This window comes from Mobula birostris, chromosome 14, assembly GCF_030028105.1.
Source record: "Mobula birostris isolate sMobBir1 chromosome 14, sMobBir1.hap1, whole genome shotgun sequence".
In the NCBI taxonomy this organism is placed as follows: Eukaryota; Metazoa; Chordata; class Chondrichthyes; order Myliobatiformes; family Myliobatidae; genus Mobula; species Mobula birostris.
Window position 1 is genome coordinate 86,179,884 of NC_092383.1, and position 20,980 is coordinate 86,200,863.

At 43.7% G+C, this 20,980-nt stretch overlaps 1 protein-coding gene across 2 annotated transcripts in view; it reads right to left on the reverse strand.

The window, feature by feature from the left end:
- Positions 1-213: 213 nt before the first annotated feature.
- LOC140210041 (polymeric immunoglobulin receptor-like) overlaps positions 214-20,980 on the reverse strand; it is a 32,867-nt gene continuing 12,100 nt past the window's right edge. The window contains exons 5-10 of one of the 2 annotated variants that reach the window (XM_072278816.1): positions 17,257-17,571; positions 14,525-14,845; positions 6,243-6,321; positions 5,474-5,556; positions 2,550-2,596; positions 214-515 (exon numbers count right to left, since the gene is read on the reverse strand). In XM_072278816.1, the coding sequence (XP_072134917.1) occupies positions 312-515; positions 2,550-2,596; positions 5,474-5,556; positions 6,243-6,321; positions 14,525-14,845; positions 17,257-17,571 (1,049 nt within the window). In that variant the 3' untranslated portion in view covers positions 214-311. Of the gene's footprint in view, positions 516-2,549; positions 2,597-5,473; positions 5,557-6,242; positions 6,322-14,524; positions 14,846-17,256; positions 17,578-20,980 lie in introns of both variants that reach the window. The other variant, XM_072278815.1, reaches the window with a different exon arrangement.

The following is a 20,980-nucleotide window of genomic DNA, read 5'->3' on the forward strand; positions in this document are numbered from 1 at the left end:
CCGAAGGAACAGTCAATAAACACAGGTTCAATAGAGGACAATGGCCAGACTGGTTCAAGGTGACAGTTAGTCAAATAAACATACGTTGCAACAGTGGTGTGCAGAACTACACCTTTCAATGCATGACATGTCAACATGCATCAAGTTGCTGCCATGTGATTGGCAGATTAGATATTTGCACTAACAAACAGGTGTCCAAGTGTACTTAATAAAGTGGCCTCTGAGTGTAACTTTTCTGCCTTAAATTAATCCACATAATGACTTTTTCAAGCTTATTCTGAGTCCTGTGGAGTACCAGGAGAGAAAGCTTTCTATTTGGGCCTTGCGGGTTGGCTTTGAAATTTGATATCTGCATAGGTGTTGTCCTCATCCATAACAGCTCTTGGCTTCCTTTTAAATTTCATGTTTGCATACACAACTCCATTTTCATTGTTAGCCGACTGGGCAGCTGCCTCATTGTTTTGAACACGGTGTAGATCTGCATAAACAATGTTTTCTTCCAACCTGGCCATTTCCTGAAATGATAAATAAATTCCAAGATCTATATTATGTCTGATGAATGTGGAAGGTGAGGGTGTGAAAGGCTACTAGGAGAAGGCAGGATAATAGGGTGAGAAAGAAAATAAATTAGTCATGATTTGATGTGCAGAGCAGTCTTGAGGGGCCAAATGGCCTAATTCTGCTCCTATACCTTATGGTCCATGGTTTTGTCCATGGATTTTTAAATTATTTATCTTATGTTTATAGCTTCACTTCTGCTCTCATCTGTAAGTAGAAACATGTTCACTACTCTATAAAACAATTGGATACTGTTGCAGACATCTACCAGATCACCTTCAGTTTTCTGCTTTTAAGTTCATCCCAATCTTTTCAATCAGCTTGTAGAATATAATTTTTCAGAATGTTTGATAACAGTTTATGACTGAGTGGCAGTGATCCCTAGTGAGGACCCGCTACTAAATGTACAACATCGGCATGTTGCTTTACAACACCAACACACTAAACTGGTCCAAGGTGTTTCACAGGGATTCAGCAAGAGAAGAGGTTGAGAATGAAGTTGGGAATTATTTGGGCAAATTACAATACTTTTATGGTTTACAGTCTAAACGGGTTGTCAAAGCAGGTAAATTGATTAGATGGGTGTAATTAGGTGGCTCGTGAGCCAGAAGGACCGGCTACTCTGCTGTATCTCTGACGAACAAAAGTTAAGAGGACAGAATTGCAGGAATCTCTTACTAACTCTTCCTTCAGTCAGTCCTGACAAAGGGTCTCGGCCTGAAACGTCGACTGTACCTCTTCCTAGAGATGCTGCCTGGCCTGCTGCGTTCACTAGCAACTTTGATTTGTGTTGCTAGAATTGCAGGACTTCATGGATTTGTGGGATTTGTCTAGTGTGTGGGATTTGGGCAGCTAAAGCTACTGACATTGGTGGTGGGATTCCGAGACTGGAGGATGCACAAGAGGAACACACAGTCCTCTGAGGGTACAGCTCTGAGAGGGAAAGTGATGCAAACAAGGGAAAATGTACGGCAGAGCAGAATCCTCCAACAATCTCCACCCTGCAGTTACCTTTGGGAATAAGAAAGGCAAATGATAAAATTGAGAAATCAATTGAAACTCTTTGATAATATTGAACCCAATCATTCAATAAGGAAAAAAAGTTAAATTAATTGGGACATTAGTTAAGGTAATAATACACAAGAAGCATGTTAAAAACTGTGGAAAATATCACAAACAAAGATTGTTGATAACAGACCTAGGAGACAATAGACTATTCATTCTGGTGCCAGGATTGAGGGGTAGAGTGAGAAAGTGGGGGGGAGGGCCGGGGGTGAGGTCATCACAGAACTGATATTTACTTATTTAGAGATACAGCATGGAAACAGGCCATTCTGGCCCAACAAGCCTATACTATCCAATTAAACCCATGTGACCAAATTAACATACTAACATCTTTAGAATCTGGGATGAAATGGAAATACCCAGAGGAGATCCACACAGTCATAGGGAGAGCATACAAACTCCTTCCAAACAGGAGCAGAACTGAACCCAAGTCACTGGCGCTGTAATAGCGTTACGCTAACCGCTACCGTACTGTGTCACCCCCAATTTATTATTCTGAATAGACCTGCCCTATTTTTCTGATTTCACATCAGAGTTTGAGACTTAGAGGGAATATACAAAATGTAAACAGAAAAGTTATTCAACCCAAAGGCAGATTTACACAATTAGGTGTTCCATCTCCAATTGTAGAGAAAGGACCAGTCTCACTTTTCACCTTTCAGTAACGTAATAAAGACTGAAGCACTTTGAAGGTAAGTCACATAAAATATTATGGATAGACTGAAGGAAAACTGGATGAGCATGAGAGCAAGGGACAAATAACTGGAAGGATATACTGATGGGATTCAATGAGGGAGTGTTCAGAGGTTTGTGTAAAATATTAATACTGGACTGGACTAGTGGAGATGAATGATCTGTAAACTCCCATGAAATCCAAATTTTAAATATTCTGAAACATTCAGACAATTTATACTTCTTGTCCATACCTGGGTATCATCGTTGCCTTCTCTGTGAGTTACGTTGTGCTTGGATTCTGGAAAATATACCATTATTGCTAAAAATTGCATTGTTGTTACAGACATAAACATTTATTTATTCATTTATTGATTGATTGATTGATTGATAGATACAGCACAGAGTTGGCCCTTGCAGCCTTTGAGCTTCGCCACCCCAACAACCCCCGACAATCCAGATTAACCCTAACCTAATCTCGGGACAATTTCCATTGACCAATTCACCTACCTGGTACGTCTTTGGACTGTGGGAGGACACTGGAGGACCCGGAGTGTATCCATGCATCCCACAGGGAGGACATACAGAGACTCCTTTCAGAACGGCACTGGAATTGAACTGCCCCAAGCTGTAATAGCTTCGCCCAAACTGTTACGTTACCATGACCCCCATACTGAATCTCAGAACCACGGGAACCCAGGCTGCAACACAATAATGATTCTCCACAAAGAGCAAACCTCTGCTCTGGTTACTGCACAATATTCAGAAAGGATCATGTTGTTTTATACCTCACCTTCTCTGCTACTGCAAACTGACATTTTTTTTTATCTTTGAACATTGTAATGAAGAATTCAGATTTGAAATTTCATTTTTCTTTTTATTGCTTCAAATTCTGTCTGATCTACCTACATTTTCTACATTGTCTGTGCATGTTTTTAGATAATATTTCTCCTTCACAATATGATGGAACAGGTTACCTGACAATATTCACACTGTCGCATGAACATTTCACTGATCTCCCCAGGACTCTGTGGCAGATTGCCCCTCGGGAAGAAGGAATAAACTGCCCAAAATAAAAATTACCTCGCTTTCCTACTGGCCACAAAACCTCCTTTCAAATTCAACACTGAGATCAACAATTTCATATGGAAACCGAATGCCCTATCTTCAATGAATGTTATGTTCGCCTTGATTTGGTTTGCCATTTTATTTCTAGTCACTAGAAATCACTGCTTACTTGTAAGTTTACAGCAGTTGTTCATTTCTTACTACTGTGTTTCTAAGCAAATGACCTACGACACCGGGTCAGCCATTTTATAATTGCTTGCATATTTACTCATTCATTTGTCCAAAAAACTTTGTGACGAGTCAAAGGAATTTTAATCAATAATTGAATCTATCTCTTGTGAAAACATCTAGAAACACTTTTTTTCTCAGCTCTTGGCTTACTGTAATGTGTTGCTGAATAACAGAATTGCATTCAAACTACAACTACACCTAGACTGGAGTTTACCTATCTGCCTACCTTAAGAAAACGGGGAAAACTCTTGAGTGAGGGCAGAATAGTGGAAGTGGAATTGTGAACAGATTTTACTTCCCAAATCCTGCTTCCCATTTTTTAATTAATAGTTAACAATAGAAAGAGAAATGCCAAAGGAAATCAAGAGCAGTACACTCTGTTACTGATGAGGATTATGTCACCAATGAAGATATCAAATTTCAAAGCCTGCCCATCTTTAAGTCTTCATTTATCCTATTACCACCCACCTTTTGCCTCACACATCATCTTTCCTGACGTATTTTTTCTGTCTTGTACTCCCTCAGAGACCCTCTCTTTTATGCTTCCTTCCGTACTTCCTCTGCACCTCAGGACTTGCTATCGCTCATATCTTCCTGTTTTGATGTAGGTCATTGCCTTGAAGGATCAGCTGTTCCTCTCTCCACAGCTGCTATCTGACATGCTGAGCATTCCTAGCACTTTCCTGCCTATACCTCAGGTATTGATCATTTAGGGAATTTCTCTTTGGAAAAGAATGCATTCCTTTTGTTCAGATCGTTGCAATAAACAGTGACTTGTGGACAATACTACGCTGAAAGTAACTGTCTGGTTTGTTGGGGGGAGAGAGAGAGAGAGGCCAGGAACTAAATCATGGGGAGCAGTTGAATTATTAGTTGTCTTCATTTTCATCCAGTGAGTTATATTCCATCAGCCAGTGAGTTGGAGGCTCTAGGGGCTTTATTTTCCAGTGATCAACTCCATTTCCCCATCTGATAATAACACTGAGATAGATGATCACTGTACTCACAGTTCTCTTCAATGGTTTACAAAGTCTACTTAAGGGATACAAGATTATTTATTTATTTATTTATTATTTATTTATATTTCGCAGAGTAAGCCCATCTGGCCCTTTGTGCCTCGCTGACCCAGTGACCCCGACAAGCCTGATTAAACTTAATCCAATCATGGAACAATTTACAATGACCAAATAACTCTCTTTGGAGAGTGGGAGGAAACTGGAGGACCCAGGGACACATTCAATGGGCTGGACACAGAGACTCTGTACAGAACAACATCGGAATTGAACTCCGATCTCCAAAAAGCCCCAAGGAGTAACAGTGTGGCGCTAACCTCTACGCTACCATGGTGCCCATCTCAGGATCATCTCAGCAAAGCAGACCCGTGATTTAATCTACAGCAACCAATGAGAGCAGGGTACTTTGTCCAGTGATATATGGTGAACGGTAGATAGGTGAAAGATACACCTGATTTTTTTTTGAGAATGACATGAGAGAATGATTTTACACATACATTGTCCAAATGATTGCTTTTAATTTGGAAGTTGTACTGAGGAACAGGTTATTGAATACACTTTCAAATACAACAGCTAATTCCCCAAAACTGAGTACAACAGTGAGACCACCTAAATCTTTCTTCAACCCAGCCTCTTGGTTCTCTGCCATTCCACACCTGAGGTGAGATTCCATCACCTGATGTTTCAGGAATAATGGAGTCACCAGGTTACAGTGGAAGCAACACGATTTTATCATGTGTTGTAAACCAACAAATTGGCACTCTAATCCTGGCTTTTTGTTGACTGCAACGAAATCAAGTTCTTTAAAGTTCAGCTGCTAGTTATCATATTCATCATGAAATAATTAAAGGAAAAAAGAAACCTACCCCTCCTTTTTCTCTTCAGGTAGTAAAGTACACAAACGACAAGTAGTATGAGAAGAATTCCAACAACACTTATGTAAGTGGGCCTGTGGTAAAGAATAAGAAAGTGTCAGTCCTGGTTTCAAACTTATTCTTGGCCATTTGTAAGGTCTGACATTTACACAGCATTTTTCATGAGTTCAGGTTGTCTACAGATCAGAAATGATTGTTAGACACTGTTGACAGTGTGGGAAATTGCAATAGCAAATCTGCTCACAGCAAGGTCTCACAAGTAGAAATGTGACCATGACCAATGATAGTGATGTTGGTTAAAGAGTAACTATTGTCCAGGCCATTTGGGATCCCTCACATGTTCTTTTACAAACATTTCATTGGAACTGTTACATTAAAAGGATTGATTGGTGGTTTCTTCTCTGACAGACAGCGTTGCTGACCATGTAGCTGAACCTCTTCTTTGAACAGTTTCCATGGTTTTCTTTGTTTCGTGGCTGTCTGGACTCTTGTTTGGCTGGGACGAGTCAGGCTGAAGGGCCTGTTGTTCTAATATACAACAATGACTTTAGTACTCAGAATATTTCGAGTAAGAAAATTATCTTTGATCTCAGGCTTGACACCTGTACAACAAAATTAGTTTCCAACACGTCATTTCATTGAAGTTAATCATGTCAAATGTTTCTAATACCAGTTAAAGAGAGACAAATTTCTCTCCCAACTGGCTCTATTTGGAAGGAGTAGCAGTGAAACCAGCCGTAGAGGGAAATTTATACTTTACATTTTATGTGACGTAGGTTCTCCCCCTTGTGCACTTGTTGTAGATTCTGTCACAGTATTTTCACAGAAATGGATTGGCCCTGTTAAAAGAAAATCAAATGACATTTTATCTGCTTTGTACTTGCAAAAACAAGACAGCACAATTGTTGGACCAATGGGTACTTGAGCATGGTGGACCAAAGTTGATCTGTTATCCAATACACATTTAAAGATTAAAGATGAGATTTATTTGTCACATGTTCATCAGATCACACAGTGAAGTGCATCGTTAGCAATGACAACCAATATAGAATATTTTCTGGGGGAAGCCTGCAAGTGTCCCATGCTTCCAGCACCAAAATGGCTTGCCTATGAATTACTAATACTTGCCCGTGTGCCTTTGGAATGTGAGAGGAAATCAGAGCACGCAGAGGAAACCCACACAGTCACTGGGAGAGTGCACAAACAACTTGCAACAGTGGTGGGAATTGGGCCCCGGTCACTGATCGCTGGTGTTGTAATGGTGTTATGCTTATTGCTGTTCTCCTGAGCAACCAGTTGCATTCACTGACAATTTGGATTCTTTCCCGTATTTAGGCACTGGTGGTGTGGAGATGCTGCTGGGGACTTGGACTGAGGGAACTGTAATCCCAATCATAAGGGAAATTTCCAGCCAGGGAGCTGGCCTCTGCCAGCCATGGGGAGACCTCTTTCTGGGGCCCCATCACCCTCTGCAGGGGCGTGGTCATAACTGCTTGAGTATTCAGGCAGATAATGGTTCAAGTACACTTTTTATCCAACAGGATAATGCAGGATGTTTTCTCAATGAAAAGGCCATATACAGAAAATCAATGTACCCTGGTTGCCATGGTACCGAAGCAGCTAGAGTAATGCAATTACAGTTCCGGGCATTCCGAAGTTTGGAGCTCAATTCTGACGCTGCTCTATAAGGAGCCTCTGTATGTCCTCCCTGTGGAATGTGTGAGTTTTCTCAGGGTCCTCCGGTTTCTTTCCAGAATCCAAAGACGACCGAGTAAAGTAATTGGACAGTGTAAATTGTCCCATGATTAGGTTAGGGTTAATTGGGTTTGGTAGGGGTTGCTGGGGCAGCATGACTCAAAGAGCTGGAAGGGCCTACACCATGCTCTATTGCTAAATAAATGAAATGATGGAACCTCACTTCAGGTGTAGAGTGGCAGAAAACTAAGAGGATGGGTAGAAGAAAGATTGAGATGGTCTCACCTGTTGTACTCATTTCGGGGCAATGAGCTTTTGAATTTGAAAGTATATTCAATAAGCTGTTCCTCAGTACAAACTCCAATTAAATGCAATCATTTGTACAATGTGTGTGTAAAATATATGTCTGGCTTTCTGTGTTTGCCCTAGTGACAGAAACCTCGACCATTCTGAGAAGTTGTCATAAAATCCTGGCAACAATTTTCTCTACATATAATTTTGCTGATTCTCTTGCTGGTGAGAGAGTTTCCACCCCTCCAGTGAACACTCAGAGATTTGAATAAAGCTTTTCATTTTTGAAACATTTGTTCAAACTGCACAGAGTTACAGACTTAAGTACAATAACAAAATGATTATCAATATTCTGTCATAAGGAGGTGGCTGGGAATGGACCCAAGTGCAAGACACAGACACTGAAGTACTAGGGACAGGACTAGGATAAGAGAGCTAGGATCCCGGTCTTGGACTCCGAGCCAGAGACTGGACAAGGACCCAGTACCTGGGTCTTGCCTCTGGTTCGGACCCCAGGACTAGGCAAGGACGAGGCTTGGCAGGCAGGACGAGGCTGGAAACTTCAGGCGAGAGGCGAGAGGCGAGAGACTTGGCTTGGCAAGAGGCTAGAGACTTGGCTTGGTAGGAGGCTAGAGGCTAGAGGCTAGAGACTTGGCTTGGCAAGAGGCTAGAGGCTTGCGACTTGGCTTGGCTAGAGGCTAGAAGCTAGAGACTCAGCTTGGCTTGGCTAGAGGCTAGAGACTCGGCTTGGCTAGAGGCTAGAGGCTAGAGACTTGGCTTGATTAGAGGCTAGAGGCTAGAGACTTGGCTTGGCTAGAGGCTAGAGACTTGGCTTGGCCAGAGACTAGAGACTTGGCTTGACTCGAGACTCGCGACTAGAGACTAGAGACTAGAGACCAGAGGCTTGGCTTGGCTTGGCAAGGGGTTAGGCAGGAGGCTGGAGTCTTCAGGCTTGAGCTAGAGGCTAGAGGCTAGAGACTTGGCTTGGCAAGAGGCTAGAGGCTAGAGGCTAGGCTTGGCAAGAGGCTAGAGGCTAGAGACGGCTTGGCTAGAGGCTAGAGACTTGGCTTGGCTAGAGGTTAGAGGCTAGAGGCTAGGCTTGGCTAGAGGCTAGAGGATTGGCAAGAGGCTAGAGGCTAGAGACTTGGCTTGGCTTGGGAAGAGGCTAGAGGCTAGAGACGTGGCTTCGCTAGGGGCTAGAGGCTTGGCTTGGCAAGGGGCTAGACACTTGGCTTGGCAAGAGGCTAGAGGCTAGAGGCTTGGCTTGGCAAGGGGCTAGGCAGGAGGCTGGAGTCTTCAGGCTAGCGGCTGGGCAGGAGGCTGGAGTCTTCAGGCTAGCGGCTGGGCAGGAGGCTGGAGTCTTCAGGCTAGCGGCTGGGCAGGAGGCTGGAGTCTTCAGGCTAGCGGCTGGGCAGGAGGCTGGAGTCTTCAGGCTAGCGGCTGGGCAGGAGGCTGGAGTCTTCAGGCTAGCGGCTGGGCAGGAGGCTGGAGTCTTCAGGCTAGCGGCTGGGCAGGAGGCTGGAGTCTTCAGGCTAGCGGCTGGGCAGGAGGCTGGAGTCTTCAGGCGAGGCGAGGCCGGAGGCTGGAGTCTTCAGGCTAGCGGCTGGGCAGGAGGCTGGAGTCTTCAGGCGAGGCGAGGCCGGAGGCAGGAGACTTGAGGTAAGGCTGGAGGCTGGAGGCAGGAGATTTGAGGTGAGGCGAGGCAGGAGGCAGGAGACTTGAGAGGAGAGGCCGGAGGCAGGAGAATTGAGGCAAGGTGAGGCTGGAGGCAGGATGCAGGAGACTTGAGGCGAGGCGAGGCTGGAGGCTGGAGGCAGGAGGCAGGAGACTTGAGGTGAGGCTGGAGGCTGGAGGCAGGAGACTTGAGGCGAGGCGAGGCTGGAGGCAGGAGATTTGAGGATAGGTGAGGATGGAGGCAGGAGACTTGAGGTGAGGTGAGGCTGGAGGCAGGAGACGAGGAGAGGCGAGGCCGGAGGCAAGAGGCAGGAAACTTGAGGTGAATCGAGGCTGGAGGCAATAGACGAGGAGAGGCGAGGCTGGAGGCAGGAGACTTGAGGAGAGGCGAGATTGGAGGCAGGAGACTTGAGGAGAGGCGAGGCGAGGCTGGAGGCTGGAGGCAGGAGACTTGAGGCGAGGCTGGAGGCTGGAGGCAGGAGACTTCAAGAGAGGTGAGGCTGGAGGTAGGAGACTTGAGGTGAGGTGAGGCGAGGCTGGAGGCAGGAGACTTGAGGAGAGGCGAGGCGAAGCCGGAGGCTGGAGGCAGGAGACTTGAGGCGAGGCTGGAGGCTGGAGGCAGGAGACTTGAGGTGAGGCGAGGCTGGAGGCAGGAGACTTGTGAGGAGGCGAGGTTTGGCAGGGCGCGGTACTCCTGGGCAGGGTGCGGATAACCACCCGACAGAGGTAAGGGACAGGAAGGGATATAACCAACCCCAGGTAACAGCAAGACAGCCCGGTTTACCTGGGCGGAGGCAAGGGAAAGGAAGGGACGGAACCAACTCCAGGTAACGGCAAGACAGCCTGGTTTACCTGGGTGGAGGCAAGGGACAGGAAGGGAGCGAGGTCCAGGGTGGCTCTAGGACAAGACTACCGGCAAGACAAGGCAAGGCTTCTGGCAAACCAAGACGAGACAAGAACTTCAGGCGGGACGAGAGTTACCGGTAAGAAAAGGCAAGGCTTCAGGCAAGGAAACAGAAGGCAGAGAAAGGGATACAAGGAGTAAGGACAAGAACAATCCAGCAGCCACGCCTGGGTCTCTGAAGGTATTTATGCAGCCAGCCCCAATGAGCATCAGCTGCCTCAATTAGCTCAACAGGAACAGAAACAGGGTAGATAGGAAAATCTGGAGCAAGGGTCGATGAACTGGACCGTGAAACGGAATACGGACTTCACAAACATGACATATTCTCCTGGAATTGTCCCCATTCTGGACCCTGCAGCCTGTGAAACATCCTTTTCAACATGAACTCCATCCATCCCTCAGGGAATATTTCATGCATTAAAGAGATCCCCTTCGAGCTTTTAAGACCATCAAGCAGGACTTTCAAAAGAAGTTTGTGAATCTATTAGATCCAAGGAAATGTATCATGTTCAGCAAAAGCTGCAAAGCTGAATATTAGTAAACAACAGGAATTCTGCAGATGCTGGAAATTCAAGCAACACACATCAAAGTTGCTGGTGAACGCAACAGGACAGGCAGCATCTGTAGGAAGAGGTGCAGTCGACGTTTCAGGCCGAGACCCTTCGTCAGGACTAACTGAAGGAAGAGTGAGTAAGGGATTTGAAAGTTGGAGGGGGAGGGGGAGATCCAAAATGATAGGAGAAGACAGGAGGGGGAGGGATGGAGCCAAGAGCTGGACAGGTGATAGGCAAAAGGGGATACGAGAGGATCATGGGACAGGAGGTCCGGGAAGAAAGACAGGGGGGGGGGCCCAGAGGATGGGCAAGAGCTATATTCAGAGGGACAGAGGGAGAAAAAGGAGAGTGAGAGAAAGAATGTGTGCATAAAAATAAGTAACAGATGGGGTACGAGGGGGAGGTGGGGCCTTAGCGGAAGTTAGAGAAGTCGATGTTCATGCCATCAGGTTGGAGGCTACCCAGACGGAATATAAGGTGTTGTTCCTCCAACCTGAGTGTGGCTTCATCTTTACAGTAGGGGAGGTTGGAGGAACAACACCTTATATTCCGTCTGGGTAGCCTCCAACCTGATGGCATGAACATCGACTTCTCTAACTTCCGCTAAGGCCCCACCTCCCCCTCGTACCTCATCTGTTACTTATTTTTATGCACACATTCTTTCTCTCACTCTCCTTTTTCTCCCTCTGTCCCTCTGAATATACCTCTTGCCCATCCTCTGGGTCCCCTTCCCCCTTGTCTTTCTTCCCGGACCTCCTGTCCCATGATCCTCTCGTATCCCCTTTTGCCTATCACCTGTCCAGCTCTTGGCTCCATCCCTCCCCCTCCTGTCTTCTCCTATCATTTTGGATCTCCCCCTCCCCCTCCAACTTTCAAATCCCTTACTCACTCTTCCTTCAGTTAGTCCTGACGAAGGGTCTCGGCCTGAAACGTCGACTGCACCTCTTCCTAGAGATGCTGCCTGGCCTGCTGCGTTCACCAGCAATTTTAAGCTGAATATTAGAAATAGTTTAGAATTCAAAACAAAACAAAGAAATTGATTAAATCATTGAAAATTCAGAACGTGAGCAGGTTTGTAGGGAACATATATACTTATGTGAAACCTTCAATAGGTACATGGAGAGATGAGGAATTAAAACAAATATATATAGGATAGCTAACAGACAGAAATGGGGGAATTTATAGTGGGCACAAAGAAATCCAAGACCAATTCAATACATTGGTTTTGCCATTTGTCCTTCCTCATCACGTTTCTTAATACCAGTGTCAGGCTAATTGCTCAATCATTTCCTCTTTTCTCTCTATCTCCTTTTTTAAAATAGAGTGGTTAGCTTCCCCCCAGTCCATTGAAATTAGAAATGGCCAGTAATTTTTTTCTTGTCCCAACTTTCTAAGTTCTCCTGGACGTAGAATATTAGAACCTGGAGATTTCTGGGAGAGTAACTGTTTCCCATATCTTTTGATCTCTCTACCTCTGAGAAAAATAACTCAATCTTTCTTAAATACAGATTCACCACTTTCTGGGAGAATAGACCTTTCCTAATCTCAGTCTTAAATGACTCACCCATTGTATTATTCTCAGAGTCCGGAAACTGTCCTGTATTCCCTGACATTGGAAGCATCCAACCTGAATCTGCATCTAAAATATTGCAGATTTTTATGCGATCACCTCTCAGCCTTCTAAACTGCAGCAAATGAAAACCTCTTCAACTAAATCTCTGATCTTTTGTCACTTGTGACATTCCAGAAATCAGTCTGCTGGTCCTTTGCTCACCTCCGTCCAAAACAAGAACATCTTTCATTGGACCAAAATTGCACAGAATACTGGTGGCCTGATACCAATTTTAGTGCTGGGCCAGATTGGAAATATCTGGTACGGACCTAATTGAGGCATTAGGTCCTGGGCATGAGAGCATATCGAAGCATCAGGGCCACGTGTCAGAGAGCAAGGAACGATCGGCTCACCTATAACAGGAACATATTTCATTGGACCAAATCTGCACACAATTCTAGTAGCCGAGAGGGAGGAACAAGTTGGTGTCTCACTGATTTAACCTTTGGGCCAGGTCGAATCGAGTCAGCAGGTTCCGAGCACATAAGCGCATCGAATGGCAGGGCCTGAGTGTGAGTGAGAGGAACGACGCTCTGGTTGGCCGACTTAAGCACAGGGCCAGATTTAAAAGTTCAGGCTGTCAGGGCTGGACAAGAGGGACGGGCTGATGTGAGGCTAACTACTCCGCAAAGTTTACTCATCCCTGCGCTGAGCTGAAGCTGTGGCCTGCAACAGACAGGCTCCGAGATTGCCAGTGAATGGCTTCATAGCTGGGGACTCACTTGTATGAACTTCAGTTCTGAATGTTATTTGCTTACAATTATTGTTTGATTGATTTGTTTATTTTTGGCACATTGGGTGTTTGATGGTCTTTTTTTGATAGGTTCTATTGGGTTTCTTTGTGTTTGGCTGCCAGTAAAGAGACAAGTTTCAAGGTTGTGTATGGTATACATACTTCGATAAAAAATGTTACTTGGAACTTTGTTCCCAACTGATAAAGGCCTTGTTTCATTGTAGTGTTTCATGCTTTTTCCTTTACTTGAATCTTCTCTCTGAAAGTCCAAATATAATTTGCATTCTTTATGCCCTGCTGCATCTGCATGTTTACCTTCAGTGAAAGATGTACAAGGACATCCAAAACTCATTACATTTCTCGCTTTTCTATTTTATTGCCATCCAGGTAATTATCTACATTCCTGTTATTGCCACAGTCTAAGCAATACTAATTTTTTTGTCCATGTATTTTCAATTCGCTGAACAGGGGAAATAAGACAATCCAAGCCCCAGTGGTTGAGTGGTTGAGTTGTTCCAGTATAACCCTACCCTCTTCAATAATGTTTTTATCCTTGAAACTGCTCAGCATAGAATTCACTTGAGCTCCATCTTTCTACACTTTTGCTTGGAGACTCAATGAACTAGGATGCATAGTTTTTTGAGGTCATATCTCACAATTCCACCTGCGGGGAAAAGGTATGTTGGCTTTCAGGACACAGACATTCACAATCCATGTGATTTCTGTACTTTTCATCAAGATACAACTGCTTTGATTTGATGACTCAGCCCATTTGCTATAAAATGCAGCACAGATAATTGTATATAAATTCAGGCAGAACAAATATGGATAAAAGTCCACATGGAACGCTGCCACGAGAAATCAGCATCCATCATCATGGACTGCTACCATCCAGGCCATGCTTTCTTCACGCTGCTGTCATTGGGAAGGAGGTGTCACAGCACCAGGGTCAGAAACAGTTATTACCCTTCAACCATCAGGATACTGAACCAACATGGATAACTTCATTCATTTCAACACTGAACTGGTTCTGCAACCAATGGACTCACTTTCAAGGACTCTACAACTTACATTTTCAGTATTTTTTATTAATTTACTTATTGATAATTTGTTTCTTTTATATTTGCACAGGTTGTCTTCTTTTGGTTGTTTGTCCATCTTTGATTATGTGTAATTTTTCATTGATTCTATTGTATTTATTTGTATCTACTGTGAATGCCTGCGAGAAAATGGATCTCAGGGTAGAATATGAAGACATATATGTACATTGATGATAAATTTACTTTGAACATTGAAGTGGTTTATCTTAGAAGGATTATGTTAATTAATGGCTAGAAATATTACCAGATGAGACACATTCACACCCAGCCAGTGACAGCAGATCATAGGCAGGAGACAGTGTGGTGAGCGACTCACGTTTAAACTGCTGTGCTGAAAGGTTTTTCATTCTCTGAAAGGTGGTGACAACATACACTCCATGATCCTGAGTGAAGTTCCAACAACACAATATCCAGCACACATCAGTCATTCAGTTGTACTCCATCAACCATCACAAAGAATCAAACCCTGCACCACTTACCCGTGCTGTTGACTTCAATCACATTTCTGCAGGTGCTGACACTGTTGGAGATGGACACATTGACCATTTCACTGGACTTTGTTCCATTAACATTTGAGGCTTTGCAATAATAGAGATCTTTTTTGTATTTTAATGGTTGGCAATGTAGATCCAGTGTATTGTTATCGGAGATCTTTGAATCCGCAGATGGGGTCCTTTCGTACCATGAGTACTGAATGGGAAGGGATCCATGGACAGACTCACAGGACACTGACACGGAGTTCCCACAACTTGAGCCACTTGTTGGTGGAGAAAATTGAAGCAAAGGAACAGACACAGGTTCTGTGGAAAACAATCAGTAAACATCTGAAAATCAAACACAGTAAAGATTTCAGCAGTTCTGTATCTCAACCAGAACCCACAAGTTTGGAATCTCAGCAGCTCATCTGCTCCATTGTGTCTCTGCATCTTCCCATCTGTCTGAACTTCCATGTCTGTCAGTATCGCCGGAGACAGAAGGATTCCTGATCAGAACAACAGTGGTGACACTGAGAATGTGTCAGTGTGATAATCTGGGATTCAGTCTCTCTCAGCCCCAAGGAGACAGTCGTAAGTGAGAGCAAACATTGTGACTTTGCAATGGCAATACTTGTGTGTGTCCTAGAAAACTCACCATAATTTGAAAGCAGGAAATTGTCAGATACGTACAAGATGAATGGTGACTTTAAGGAGAAAGTATAATTGTGATTTGATTTCAGTGACCTACAGCAGCAAGGGAACCCATTAGTAATGATAGCTGTATGAAGACAACAAGGAATGATGTGAGATCATAGACCATAATACCATGAAACATAGGAGCAGAATTAGGCCATTCTGTCCATTGACTCTGCTCCACGATTCCATCATGGCGGATTTATTATCGTTCTAAATCTATTCTCCGGCCTTCTTCCTGTATCCTTTGATGCTCTTACTAATCAAGAGCCTATGAAATTCCATTTTAAATATACCCAATGACTTAACCTCCACAGCTGCCTGTCACAATGAATTCCACAGATTTTTTTTTAGATTATGCGAACACTCTGTCCTCCTTTATTGTCATTTAGAAATGCATACATGCATTAAGAAATGACACAATGTTTCTCCGGAGTGATATCACAGAAAACAGGACAAACCAAAGACTAACACTGACAGAACCACATAATTATAACATATAGTTACAGCAGTGCAAAGCAATACCATAATTTGATGAAGAACAAACCATGGGCACGGTAAATAAAATCTCAAAAGTCCCCGAGTCAATTGACTCCCGGGTCCCCAATAGCAGACGGCAAAAGAGAGAAACTCCCTGCCATAAACCTCCAGGCACCGTCAACTTGCCGATGCCTTGGAAGCAGCCGACACTGAGTCCATCCATCCAAAAACTTCGAGCTTCCGACCAGCCTCGGGCCTTCTGCTCCAGAGATTCTGGTTACCATACAGTAACAGCGGCAGCGAAGCGGGCAATTCAGAAGTTTTCCAGATGTTCCTCTGTACTCTCATGTCCGTCTCAATCAAATCAGAATTGTGCACGGTCCCCTACTTAACAGATAACAGACATCACCATCGAAGTGGTTGCGCGTGCTGCTGTCGCGCCGCCATCTTATCCTTCTCATTAGTAAAGGCTTCATCTCCCTCTGGCTGAAGAAGTTCCTCCTCATGTCTCTTTTAAAGGGACATCCTTCCATTCTGAGTCTGTGCTTTCTGGTCCTAGATGCCCACACTGTAGGGAACCTCTCTTCACATCCACTGGGGTTTGCAATGCTCGATAGCTTTCAATAAAATCCACCCTCATTCTTCTAAACTCCAGCACGCACAGGCCCAAAGCCTTCAAATGATGCTCATACATTCAGGGAGTTTAACATCACCTGGAATTTAACAGATGGATCCCTTTAGAATTGATATACGGAGAGTTCTTGGGAAACAAGTCCATTGCTCCCTGAAAGTGGCAACACAAGTGGACATAATGGTAATGAAAGCATTCAGCACCTTTGCCTTCTTTACTCTACATGTTGGAGGGTGAAGCTGACTGGGCATCTTGTAGCTTCATAAAACACTGATTAGGTTACATTAGGAACATAATATGTTTTTCTGGTTGCAACACTATAGGAAGGATGTTGTCATTTTTCAGCCTATTTTTCAATCTATTGTAGATCTCTCTGCAAGCCATGATTGCCCCCCTGACTGTGCAATACACACACAATCTTGGTGTCATCTGCAAATTTGCTGATTCATTTTACCACATTATCATCCGGATCACTGATACAGATGCAAACAACAACAGACCCAGCACCAATCCCTGCGCTAAGCATCATTGTTGCTAAATATATTTTAATTATGTTTGCCAGCGCCCCAGTAATTTCTGTACTTACCTCCCGTGAGGTCCGAGATAACACGTTAGCAGGCCTTGGGGATATATTCACACTGACTTGCCTCAGGAAAGCAAACACCTCCTCCTTTAACAGGGTGACGTCTCATGGAGTTCAGAAGCAGGAAAATATACTGAGCCTTCCATTGGAAACCAGTATCCCAACAGTGGATCAGAACTCACAGTGGATGAGAGTATTATGAGCGAGGTCTCCCCATCTTTGCACACTCGCCACAGGGTTCTGCATGCTGTGGAGCCTCCGGATATTCCTGCTGTCCTGACTCTTCCCAGAGAAAACCTGAATCAGACATTTCGGTGGAGACAACAAATCAATCAATGAGAAACCTACCATCAGATACTTGGAGATGCACATCAAACACTGGATCATTGCCAGAGGTTGTAATTCCACATCTGTAAGGTCCTGTATCATTAGAGACAAGATTCTCCATAGTAACAGTAAATATTCCCTGGGATGTGTTATCTCTGATTGTCATTCTTCCATACTGCTCACTTGTCCCATTTGTATTCACTAACGATGTGCATTGGTGATCCCACATGCGGCACAAATACTTTGTGTGTGAACGGTACTTTGGTGCATAGTGACAATCGATTGTGACCGCTCTTCCCACAACTCCTCTTACTTCATCTTCTGCCCATAAAGCACCTGAAACTGAGGGAGAAAATCTTCAGAAAATGGACAGGTAAAATCAAATTTACACAAGCAGGCTCAAGTTTCAAGATTATTTAATGTTATTTCCTGTACGAACGTGTAAACTGGAATTAAATCGTTGTTATGCTGGATCTAAATGCAGCAGAAAAAAACACAAAAGATAATGAATACAATTAAAATAGCTAAAGATGTTTTATTTACAACTGACACTGTGTTACAAGGAATCTGCCACAGTGTCAATTGATATAAATAAATTCCTCACAGACAGAGAAGACAATAACATCGTCCCTCCTCACGTGCTCCCAGCTCTTCACAAGTAGCAATTTTTATTTGATTGGAGTCATCATTGTCACTGCCCACTAATGTCTCAGTGTGTTTCCATATTTCTGAGTCAATAGATTACTGATCCAGTCCCACTCCTGGCAGGTGAGCCCAAGATCAGTGGGGGGTAACTTACTGGAGGCAGGATCGACCTGAATTTGCAAAGGCAAGATCTGATTTGGGATAGTCAACATGATCTTGTGCATTGGAAATCCTCCCCCAAAACTATTTGACTGAGTTTTTTTTGAGAGACGATGAAAGGACAGGACCTTAGAGATTAGCAATTTTTGTTTAGCAAGGTTTATGACCATACCTTGCATAGCAGACTGATCTGTAATGTGAGATCACATGGTAAGCTACCTGGATGGATATTGAATAGGCTTGGTGGAAGGATACAGACTGTGGTAGTGGAGTGTTGGTTTTCTGACAACATCAGACTTTATCACCAGCAATGTGCCATCAGGATCGTTGCTGTTATTTGTTAACCACTCTTATTGTCATCAATATTAATAATCTGGAATGAAACTGTAGGTGGCATGATTAATAAGTTATGGGTGAGACAGCAGTGTGGTGGACAGTGGCAAGAGTTGTGTAAGTTTACACGAGGATCTTGAAAATGAGCCGGTGTTCAGCCCCATTATTCTGTGCCAGCAAGCTGCCCCCTCCCCACCTGAGCCTGTATTGTCTGTTTGCATTTGACCTGTCTCCCTCTCTTCTTGGTCCAACTATCAGGTGGAAGGTGCAGGAGCCTTGGAGCCCACACCACAGGGTTCGTCAACAGTTGTTGTCCTGCAGCTATCAGGCTCCTGGATTGGTTTCACTCGCCTCAGCACTGAACTGACTCCGCAGCTGTGGACTCACTTTCAGAGACTCTGCCTCTCATGTTCTATGTATTATTTGTTTACATAGTTTTATTATTTGCACGATTCATCATCGCTTGCACATTGGTTTTTTGTCAGTCTTTGTTGTGTGTGGTTTTACATGGATTCTATTGTGTTACTTTGTTTTGTGGGCAAAGGTATGGTGGATAATCACAGTCTTTATCCCAGGGTGGGGGAGTTGAAAACTAGAGACCCTCGGCTTAAGGAGTGAGGGAAAATTCTTAGAGAGCCCGGAGCAGCCGTGTTTTACACACACAGCCGTGTGTGCATGGAAAAGGCTGTCAGAGGAAGTACTAGAGATGGTTACAAATACACTATTTAAAATACATTTGGACAAGTTCATATATAGGCAAGTTTTAGAAGGATACGAGACAAATGCAGTGAAATGGGAGAAGCTCAGGAAGACACTGTGGTCAGCACGGATGATTTGGGGTGAAACTCCTGCGTCCATAACCTATAACTCCCTGACTCTGCAGCATCCTCTCTAAACTGGAACATGCTTTTAAAAGGATAAATTCAGAATTCTATTTCATTGCATAGATGTGACAGCTCATGGGATCACAGCCTATCAGATTGCACTTCAATCTCAACAATCAAAGTTCAAAGTATACTTATTATCAAAGAATCTATACTATATACAACCTTGAGATTCACCTCCTTCCAGGCAATCACAAAAAAATAGAACATCCCAATATACAGAAAAAAGAGCAAATCAAAGTAAGCAAATAACATTTGGAACTGAAATTCACAAAACTGAGGCCACAGCCAAGAAGCCAGTCATCACTGTAGTCAATTCATGAGGCCATTAATTGCCAACCACAGCCTCAGTTCAGCGTAAAGACACGTAAACCTTCTGTGCAGCAAGCTGAACACCAGCCATCCCTCACCTTGGACTGACATTCCTTTAGTGATTAAAAGGGAATTGAAGGTTTATTATCCTTGTTGTAATCATGAAATGCAGCAGCCTTGTTCATAGAAGGAATGGATTTCCTTCTCATGTCTCAAAGCGAGTGAGGTTTTTTATTTAACAAACAAAAACCCAATTTCAGCGGTTAGTAATTTACCTGGGATGCTCAGATATTCAAAAGCTAGAGACAACCAAAGACAATGAGACCATTAGACATAGGAGGAGAATTAGGCCATTTGGCCTATACAGTCTGCTCCACTATTCCATCAAGGCTGACTTATTATCCCACTCAATTCCATCCTTGGCATTTCTCCCCATAATCTTTTGATGCCTTTCCTAAACAAGAAACTATTAAGTACGCTTTAAATATACTCAAATGTCTTGGCCTCAAAAGCCATGTATGGTATTGAATTCCACAGATTCAACACCCTCTGGCTACAGAAATTCCTCCTCATCTCTGTTCTAATGTACGGAGTCTGCACATCCTCCATGTGGAATGTATGGGGTCTCCCCGAGTGGTCCTGTTTCCTCCCACAGTCCAAAGACATACTCATTAGGATAACTGCTCTTTGCAGATTGCCCTGTGATTATGTTACAGTTAATTGGGTTTGTCGAGAGTTCGATCGGTGTTGTGACCCAAAGGGCTGGAAGGGCCTATTCTGTACTCTATCGGTAAATAAATAAAATAAAGGGATGCCCTTGCATTCTGAGGCTGATTTTTCAGGATGATTTCCCCATAAGGAAACCACTTTTGATCATATACCTCCAAATACCCCAAAATCCTGTTCTTAATAATAGACTCCCACATCTTCACAACCACTAAAGTCAGGCTAACTGGTTGACAATTTCCTTCCTTTCGCCTCCCTCCTTTCTTAAAGAGTGTGGTGATACTTCCAATTTTCCAATCCTTTGAACATTTCAGTCTAATTATTCTTGAAAGATCACCACTAATGCCTTCATGATTTCTTTAAATAACTCTTTCAGAAACTTGGGATGTAGTACATCTGGTCCAAATGACTCATCTACTTTCAGATCCCTCAGCTTCTCAAGCACGTTTTGCTTAGTAATAGCAACAACACTCATCTCTGCCCCTGCCATTGCCAAATTTCTGTCATTCCCACTAATATTTGCAATATTATAAGTCCTTCCTTTTGCTTTTATGAGAATCAGAAGTCGATACCAGTCTGGACTTTTCAATGTGAAGCCAGAAGTATTAATGGAATGCTCTCAATTTGTCGAGATGCGCAAGTCCAACTATGTTTGAGATGCTCCATATCTTCCAGGAGCAAGTGAC